We start from the raw sequence: 9,687 nt of genomic DNA on the forward strand, positions 1-9,687 counted from the left end.
TTTGAAAATAATTTAAAAAAAAGAGTTGCCCATCCGAGTCATCAGTGTAAAATGCCTGTTAACATCACATGAGATGACTCTTTCCTATAGGGCTATGACAAGCATACTGGAGCTGATTCTCAGATGCATGTATCAGGCTACAATTGGATAAGATGGGACTGGGATAACCATTATCTGAGTGGAGGTAATTGAAACAATAATGGGCATGTTAACAGCTTGGAAAATAGCATTGATCCATCATCTAAGATGAGCCCCCTTTGTGCATTAATACCATGACTAAATGGCACAAACTGATTTGCTCTCGGTCATGGCTAGGTCTAGTTGGCTAATTGAAAAAGAAATGAGCAAGAAGAGGGTTTTGTGAGGTGTGGAAGAGTGAGTCTCCTACCTTACCCCTACAGGACTTTGAATCCCTCCCACAGCCTGGGATTTCTAAGCAAAGATTAGCCAAAGACATGGCACGATTTTGGCGGAAGTGTGGAATTGGAATTCAATTCCTGTATACCTACGTACAGATGTAGACTAGTAAGCCAGTGGGAGCCAGATCGATGGGAATCTTAACAGCTTTGTGCAGCTCAGGAGCATCCTCAGCAGGTTACGTCTTTGTCTCAACCTTGTCTACACATTCTTCCACCCTTAGTTTCTGCTGTGTAATCTGACCTTGGCACGTTCCCCTCCATCTGCCATACTGCTTTGCTGATGTTCAACTTTCACCGGGTTGAAATGGCACTGAGCTGCAGCTAGCCTATAGACTGAGCACTGCTGCACTGGATGAACACATGGAAAATGAGATTACTGACCTACAGCAAAGGTTAGACTTCAGTAAGCATGAGCAGTCAGATGATGGCTGGTGTAGGGGTTGGGGGTTTAATAAACTACTGCTGGCCATGAGCCTATTGTTTTACTTCTCTGCTCGCAACCTCATGTGGATATCCGTGCTTGTGTGTGTGTGTGTGTGTGTGTGTGTGTGTGTGTGTGTGTGTGTGTGTGTGTGTGTGTGTGTGTGTGTGTGTGTGTGTGTGTGTGTGTGTGTGATGATGTGTCTTAAACTGCGGCCCTCATTCTGGCTGGCTGCATTAAGCTGAAATGCTGTTATTGATCACACACAAAGGTTGAGATGGAAAGCAACAGAGTGGGAATGGGCCCAGCCCCAGGTGTGTGTGTGTGTGTGTGTGTGTGTGTGTGTGTGTGTGTGTGTGTGTGTGTGTGTGTGTGTGTGTGTGTGTGTGTGTGTGTGTGTGTGTGTGTGTGTGTGTGTGTGTGTGTGAGAGAGAGCCACAGCTGTGCTGTCTGTCAGCCTCTGGCTTATCCATTAGAGGAAAAGGGGGTTGGGGACTTTTGCAGAGGGAAATACCATTCTGGATAAAGAAGAGGGTTTGAGACCAAGTTGGAGAGTAAAGAAGCAATTGTACTGCAACATTTTCAAGTACTGGTACTTTACTTGAGTGTTTTCCTATATTACTCTTTGTTTACTTAAACCTATTTTTTAGGGTTGCAGTAGCTCAGTCCGTAGGGAGTTGGGTTGGAAACCGGAGGGTTCAAGTCCTTGTACGGACCAAAGTACAGAGTGTAGATTGGTAGCCGGAGAGATGCCAGTTCACCTCCTGGGAACTACCAAGGTGCTCTTGAGCAAGGCACCCTACCCCCCCAACCGCTCAGGGGGTGGTCCAGCACTGGCAGCTCACTCACTCTGACATCTGTCCATTTGTGCATGAATAGGTTCTGAGCATGTGTGTGAGTATTTCAGGCCTGATTTGTGATCATACTACACTAAGTCCTCATGCCGTCCTCTTTGTCCACTTGCTCTCTCTTCGTATATGTGCATCTCCACATGTATGTGTCTGCATTTGTACAAAAAATACATAATAACCTCTACATGCACAGGCATACACACATACTGCTAAATTTTCACTCTCTCCCGCTGCCTTTCAATCGAAGACACCTGTGGCACACACACACACACATGCACTCTCTCTCTCCCTCTCATACATACCTAGTGTCTTCCACCTCTCTGCCAGAGTGAGTCTCTTTATGAGAGGCCTGCCTGGCACCCAACTGTGAGGCCCTTTTAATTAGAGCCCTGCTGTTAAGCACAGGCCTCCTCCCATAGTCTCATCCACTCCCCACCTCCTCCTCACACCTATACACCCTCTATCAAACATACACTCACCACCACTGTTCTACTCTCCCCTCCTTGTTCTTATGGCCTGGTTCACATATAGTATCTACATATACAGTATCTAGATTGTATTTACTGTACATCCAGTTAGAATGTAATACTAATCAACACAAAAAATGCACCCAAAAAGTCTCAATTAGAAAGAAGAAGTGTGGCTGTGTGTCTTCATGTAGTTTTGGTGTATTTATCTACCATTTGCAAGTTGAATATTAGACAGTATAATATTTTAAATATTATACTAGTCTTGAGGGAAAACATTTGAAAACTACGCATCCATACCCTCAGTTCACACAGAGGAAAACGCATCTACCTGGATTATTATGTTTAACAAGATTAATAGTAATAACTTAATCTATATCACCTCTTTTACAGAAGAGGAAACAAGTAAAAATATATTTGTTTTGAAGGGAAACAGCAGTTTTAAAAAGTTAATTTGAACATATTTACCATTGATTCCCAAGGGGAAATCTTTGTTTTTGGAAAGCTTTTCTCCCCCCCAGTATTTCTGGAACTTGAGCTGTTCCATCGCACTTGTAACCTGCATTCCTCAATTTCCCTTTTAAAGCAAGGCCAAACCCCCTTTAAAAAAAAAAGAAGGTCTCTCACATTCATTGATTCTCCTCTGCATCTGGATGCTATGATGGGGATTATAACAATACATACAATAACATACACATGCTGCATGCTGACCTCGGTCAGAAATCTAAACGCACGATGGGGGGTTAGTACAGCTCTGTTACAGTTGGTGTCCTTTAAGCTACAGTTCCCAACAGTAAATATCCCCTTAAAAAAATCCTCTATATATTTGAAATTAGTTTGGAGGAGTGCTGCCTGCATCTGTGACTGCTTGTCTTCAGCTTGATGTGGAAAGACAGGTTGTTTAGGACCGTGGGGAATGAGCGATGGAGAAAGAGCAGGGTGGAGGAGAAGAAGGAGGAGGAAGGCTGCAGCTGTTGTTGTTGTGCGTAGCTTAGTGTTGGTCTGGTGGGGTTCGGCAGAAATCACAGCAGAGCCCGAGAGAGGCACAGCCCCTGCTGCCTTAATGAAAAGAAGGATAATATATATATATATATATATATATATATATATATATATAGATATAGATATATATAGAGATATATAGATAGATAGATAGATACCTTAATGAAAAGAAGGATATAGATAGATAGATAGATAGATAGATAGATAGATAGATAGATAGATTTCACCTCTTCCTTCCATCCTTCTCTCTGGGCTAAAGACCCCTCCAATCCCAGGGATTTAGCATGAAAGGCAGAAACAAAGCACCTTTTCTGTGCCACTGTCCTTTTATTCCTCCACCCTCTGTGTAGCAAATGTCGGTGCACTGAGAATCCTCCCCTGTCTGCGTCTGTATCGACCCTTCCTCTTCCTCAGAGGAACAGACAGCCAACTCCTGCTAGGGTCCTTTTCCCCCTGTTCTGTTTTTATTATGATTGTTTTTAAAGATTTCTTTTCTCTGCTTCCGGCAATATCCGCAACCCTGGGCAGACAGAGAGAAAAAAGACAGAGGGGAGAGAAGAAGAAGAAGAAGAAGAGCGAAAGTTATTTTGCTGAAGGACATTTGCAGAGGCAGCTTTTAACACCCTCGCCCCCTCCCCTCTCTTCCGTTCCCTCCATCCCTGCTTAAACACACTTCTCCCTTTTCTCCTCTTTAAATATTGAGAATCGTTGCAAATTCCTCTGGCCTCTTCCTTTTGATGCTACTGGCCTCCCAAAGGCTCAGCAATAGAAATGCATTTGGAAGGGCTGAAACTCTCAGTATAGCAACAGTAACAATCCCCCCCTTTGCAGGACCTCCCTGCTCCCCCCTCCAGGCCCCAGTAAACGGGTCTGAGCTTTGCTGGTTCCCAAGCCGCACCTCTTCCCCAGCTCCTCGTGTTCTCTAGTCTGAAGGCCAAGCTCTCCCTCTGGGCTGGCTTTGGCTGCTCATTTTCACTCTAACAGAGGGTGGCTCTCCACAGGCCTGGCTTTTTAACCTACACCAACATGCATGCACACACACACACATACAAACACACATCATGCAGCTGAAACAGACTGTAACAGTGACCCGGCTGACTCCTGTCACTTTATTCTTGACTTTTCACCACTCACCCGCCCTAACTACACTGAAAAACAGAAGAAAAAAATGTGTGGTCTATTCTATACACATTCACCGTCATTCCTTCCTTATTGCTTTGCCTTTTTTCTTTTATTCCTTAGATGGCTGCATTTTAGATGCTATTTAGATTTTGCTAACTAGTAGGGTGCAGACGCCTGTGTTGTGGGTAGCTCAAGAATAAAACACAGCCTTAGTTTAGATGCAGAAAGAGCTTTTCTTGAGCTTTCTTGCTGCATTCCTGAGCATATGCTGTTATTGTTCTTGTTTCTCCAAAAGGAAAACAGTAAATAGCTGCTAAATAAAGCTGAAGCTGTTAAAGTTGCACTGCGTCTAGGCTAACCAATGGTCAAAACGTTTTCATGTAAAACAGGAGAGCGAATCCTGAGCAGAAAGCAACAGACTGAGATCATAGGCGTGTTACTGCTTAACAGCCCACTTTATGGGATCGGCTCTCTTTGTGTTTTAACGAGGAGGCCATGGATGGATGGAAAGGCGAAGAGATGGAGGGGGCGGGAGGGGGGTTTGAGTCTGTCAGGGAAGATGACAGATTAGAGAAGATTGAGAAAGAATAAAGGATGGAGAGGAAGACGTCGGAGAGGTGTTTAATGTCGCCTTCTCTCCTCAGGTCTAATTAGGAGTGAAAGAAGGGGCTGAGGGGACCTCCTTAAAGTGCTGCTGTTCATTCTTCACATCACAGCTACTCTTCTCTTCTCCTCTCTTCTTACTCGTACAACAAATGCTTTGAGTCAAATGGCCGCTGCTTCTCTTTGTTTCATTTTATAGCACCAAGAAATGAATCCCCTGTTTCTCTCCAGGTTATTTTAGTTGAACAGGACATTTCTTGCAAACAAACTGTGTGTGTGTGTGCGTGTGCGTGTGCGTGTGCGTGCGTGCGTGCGTGCGTGCGCCTGCGCTTCATTCCTCTCTATATTTACCCTTCTCTGAAAAGTGTTTTGAGCCCCCAGTGCAGTGCCATGAGATTGGCAGTTTGCTGTGTGCTGATAAAGTCACGATCCGTGAGTGTGTATATGTGTGTGTGTGTGTGTGTGTGTGTGTGTGTGTGTGTGTGTGTGTGTGTGTGTGTGTGTGTGTGTGTGTGTGTGTGTGTGTGTGTGTGTTTAAGTGTGCCTGCTGATGAAAGGGAGGAAGAAGGAAGGCTGGACACCTCAGGAATGTTTTTTCGATAACAAGTTCCCCTAGCGCTGAAGCGCTCTGTTGTACAATTTTGTGTTTTGCTGCACTGTCTACGTGTGTGTGTGTGTGTGTGTGTGTGTGGGTGTGGGTGTGGGTGTGGGTGTGGGTGTGTCCTGGGGGAGGTCAGGTTCTGCAGCTTTCTTGCTGTATTGTGATTGGTCACAAGTGTATTATGCTATCTGAGTGTATTCTTAATTTAGCACGTGTACACAACCACCTGATTTTGATGTTAATACAAAGGCACACACACACACACACACACACACATTCCTACCTGTGGAGCGTGACTCCCGGTCACTGCTCATGCCTTGTGCGCATCAACGCAGCGTTGTGCAACTACAGAGCCGTCTCTAACTAATACGTCCTTTACGCTTCTCTCCTCTCTGCAGGCATGCCTCATTAAACTTTCAGCTGAACAGTTAAAAACTGCTGTCCCAACTGCTCAGTCCCAACTGGCCATGGCGTAAGAGGAGTAAATTAAATTCAGTCTGTCCAGTGGGTTTGAAGTCAGATGGAAGGATGGCATTTGCCGTGTGTCTGCAGCAAAGCATCGCGGTATTGCCACACGTGGTGTTTTGTGAGCCCTGACATCAACCTCACAGTCTGCGATGACCCCGGCTGTGCCAAAATATCTTTGTTTGTTTTTTATGCTGTCTGTCTGACTCTGTTTCCTTGTCCCTAGTCAACTCTGGTGATGGCATCGACTACAGCCAGCAGAAGAGAGAGAACATCGGGGACCTGATCCAGGAGACTCTGGAGGTCTTTGAGCGCTACGGAGGAGAGGATGCCTTCATAAACATCAAATACATGGTGCCCACCTACGAGTCCTGCATGATCAACTGAGGAGGAGGGGCGCGGGGGGATGGCCCCCTGACATTGCACAGACTATTGACTTTATCTGTTTGTCAGTCCTTTATCTGCCCCCCCAACTCTAAATAGAACTCTTATTTTATCCCTTTCTTCTTCACTCCATCATTCTCTTTTTGTGTCAGAAGAGTACCATATCCTTTTATTGTCCTATTAAATGTATTACTAGTCAAACTTTCTGTATCTGTTTATTTAACACTATCACTTGCTAATACCAATACAAGCTTGACAGAACAAACGTGCCCCATTGAAATACACCAATATGCCTAATATTTTATCCATGTATTTTTTCATCGCTTTAGTGATTTATTTACCTATCTGATGAGGAATCCTTGATGCACAGTGACTTTTATTTCAAACAGCAATATGCATCAGATGAAAAATGTATGAAAACATAGAATTGAAAATTCCATTGATTTAAAAGGGAAACTTTTCTCTTTTGACTATCAAACACTCACCCCTGCTTGATGCTTGACTGTTGATTGTAAAAAGTAGGTTTGTTGCTCCTTTAACAGAGAACAGCAGCTGTTGCCAGCTTACATGTATGTCAACTACATTTATTTTAGCTTTTTACAGCCACCTTTCGAGCCTGCAGGGTGTGAACGCAACTCAAGACACATCTTTGCCAGAGTGTCATTTAGATACTACATTATATTTTATGATATACATATTAAGGAGTTAATTTTCCTGTGCTGAAATCATTATTATTATTATCTCTACACTGCAAAGCTTTTAATTGAAAAGGTGCCAATGCAGCATGAGAGGTACAGAAAAGGAGTTTGGTGAGATTCCAGTGATGCAGGCCTGTCTTTCCTGTTTCAGTCCATGAAGTCATGTTTTACATCTGCACTGTTTTTTTGTCCTGTTCTACAACTGCTTCTATTGTGCTGTACCTGACTGTACCCATTCTGTCACAAACTCAGCTGGAGACGGAGCCTGTCTAAACATGCAGGGGGAAGACGCGTAGAAAAGACGACCGACAGCATTCCTCCAGATAACACACACTCATACACAAACATGTTTGGTTACCATCCTTTGAACTCAAATACCCCCCAGTGATCCTGGTGAACACTTGGTTTGCATGTGGGTTTATTTGTGACTGTTTCTGCATGACAGCATACATGTTTTTTTTGTTTGTTTATCCAGACCAGCCTGTAACTCAGTAGGCATCTTTCACCAACTTTGTGTTCCCTCACTGTGCAGATTTCCCACTCCCTCTCCCACTATCCTCTCTACTGCGTTAAAGTCACAGTGGAAACTTCTTCCAAGCCACAATGAAAGCTTTAGCAACCGTATTTCCAACACACAAACACACACTTGCACATATACATATACAACCCTGTGACTCACAGGGGAAACATAGGGTAATTGATTTCTGACACACAGAAGGACACTTGCACCGTCTCTTATTGTAAGTCATGTCTCCAGCAAAAGCAACTTTACAGGCCTGCGAAGGAATTTATTCTCAACCAGAAGACAGGTTCATAATGCTCATATTTCAACCTCAGCACATCTTGAAAAGAATGTTACTGAATAGCTGTTCCATGCTGCTGAACCCAGCCGTGCTGCTCACTGCCTTCTGCCTGATCTGTGCATTGAAAAGGAAAGGAGTGCAGCGCGGTCCCCTTTCAACACAAAACATATAATTCACCTTAATAACTGCGTCTGCATAATAAAACAAATATAGCAACGGTGCAGGCACATGAACTACAGTACTTTTAAAGAGGGGTACAATTTCACCTCTGGTCTCGCTTGATGAGCTGATCGAACTCTGAACAGCCTACGGTTCTGTCGAACTATATCAGTGACGCCCCACTGTCCTGCTTCACCTGTCCAATTTTACTGAGCCACAGGCTAGCAGCTGACCAGCAAAGGATGAAGAGCTCAGAGGTAGAGAGGACGACTAGATAAAAAGGACAAGGTGAACATTTTTGTTAAGCTTTTTTTCATTGAGTGCTTTAGATACGAGTTTTTTAGAACTCGTCAGAAATTGCATGTGCAGCTCTCCATCTGTTCATCATAGTCTTTTGCTTCAAGCTATCGTACAATGTCATACAAGGCATAATATACAGAAATTGCATAGAGTTCACTTCACTTCTTCGCACTTAAAGGGCCAGGCAGTCTGATTGCTTTGGCTCAATTAGGTCACATCACAGGCGCTAATGGGCATTAATTGCGAAATGGTGTCCGTTTCGACCTCCTCAGGAACCCACCAAAGCTCATTAAGAAAGGTGACAGTCTGAAAAGGAACATCGGCGAATATGGTCTCCAATCAAGACCTGCACATGGCCTAAGCACACACACACACACACACACACACACACACACACACACACACACACACACACTAATGGCAAACAATACAAAACAACACCAAGCTGTAATTGCTCATGCAAGTAATAGAGTGAACTGTGAAATGAACAGGAATGGAGGCAGCCAATGACATTATTTGGCCAATCAAAGGCATCAACGCATGACTGGTCTAGACATACAGGCCTGAAAGAGCAAGCATGACATTGCTTGAATTTCTCCCTTATCTCACTCAGTTTTCGGACATGAATAAAGGCCTCAAAAACAAATGTAACATAGAGCAGAAATTTTCCTGATCATCATATTCTAGCCCTTTCCCCTTAGTCATAATGAGCAATTGATCATTTTGAATCTGCGGGTGCCCCAGCATACACAAGGAAATAAATTGCTTCCCATTCACAGTATTTCCTCCAGTCATAGAGCACAGGTTATCATACTCTACTTCCAAATGGTAGATAGTATCTGTCGCAGATAAAGCCACATTATTTTCAGTTGAGAGAATTTCTGAAGTTTTTTTTAAGTCCTTGTATATTGTAAAAGATCTGTCTGATGGCAAGAGTGGGTGATGGTATTGATCTAACATGTTATTCAGCCCTTTTGCAACATCTTTGTAACTTTGCCTTTTGTTAATTTCTCCTCAGCCCAGATAGGTGCTGAAGAGATTACAGTAAATCAATTCTGGCTTTGCTAAACATGCTTCAGCTCAGAATTGAAGGTAAAGAACTTGCTGGTCATGTTTCCTATGTGAGTGTATTCCAAATTGTTGGTAGTATAACCCATACACCTAACTGGATTGTGCATGTGCTTCCAAAGTGGAGTTTCAGAGTGTTACGACCCCAACATTAACCACGGAGTGTGTAGCGTTCCTGCACACCTGCCTTCGTCCTTAAAAGGGTGAAAGAGCGTTCTCTAAGCCAGGACCTGGCATAATCCTTACTCTCCACTGCAACTGGACTCCGGGGGTCAACCCTCGACAATGTGGGGCCTGTGTGCACTCACTCAGCTCCGAGGTTAT

At 43.9% G+C, this 9,687-nt stretch overlaps 1 protein-coding gene across 1 annotated transcript in view; it reads left to right on the forward strand.

Annotated features, from left to right (window-relative positions):
• The window catches only part of pacrg (PARK2 co-regulated), a 137,059-nt gene extending 130,523 nt beyond the window's left edge, over positions 1-6,536 (forward strand). The window contains exon 5 of the mRNA XM_039786695.1: positions 6,178-6,536. Within this exon, the coding sequence (XP_039642629.1) occupies positions 6,178-6,338 (161 nt within the window). The 3' untranslated portion in view covers positions 6,339-6,536. The remainder of the gene's footprint in view (positions 1-6,177) is intronic.
• The last annotated feature ends 3,151 nt before the right edge of the window (positions 6,537-9,687 follow it).

Source organism: Perca fluviatilis, chromosome 20 (assembly GCF_010015445.1).
Source record: "Perca fluviatilis chromosome 20, GENO_Pfluv_1.0, whole genome shotgun sequence".
NCBI lineage: Eukaryota > Metazoa > Chordata > Actinopteri > Perciformes > Percidae > Perca > Perca fluviatilis.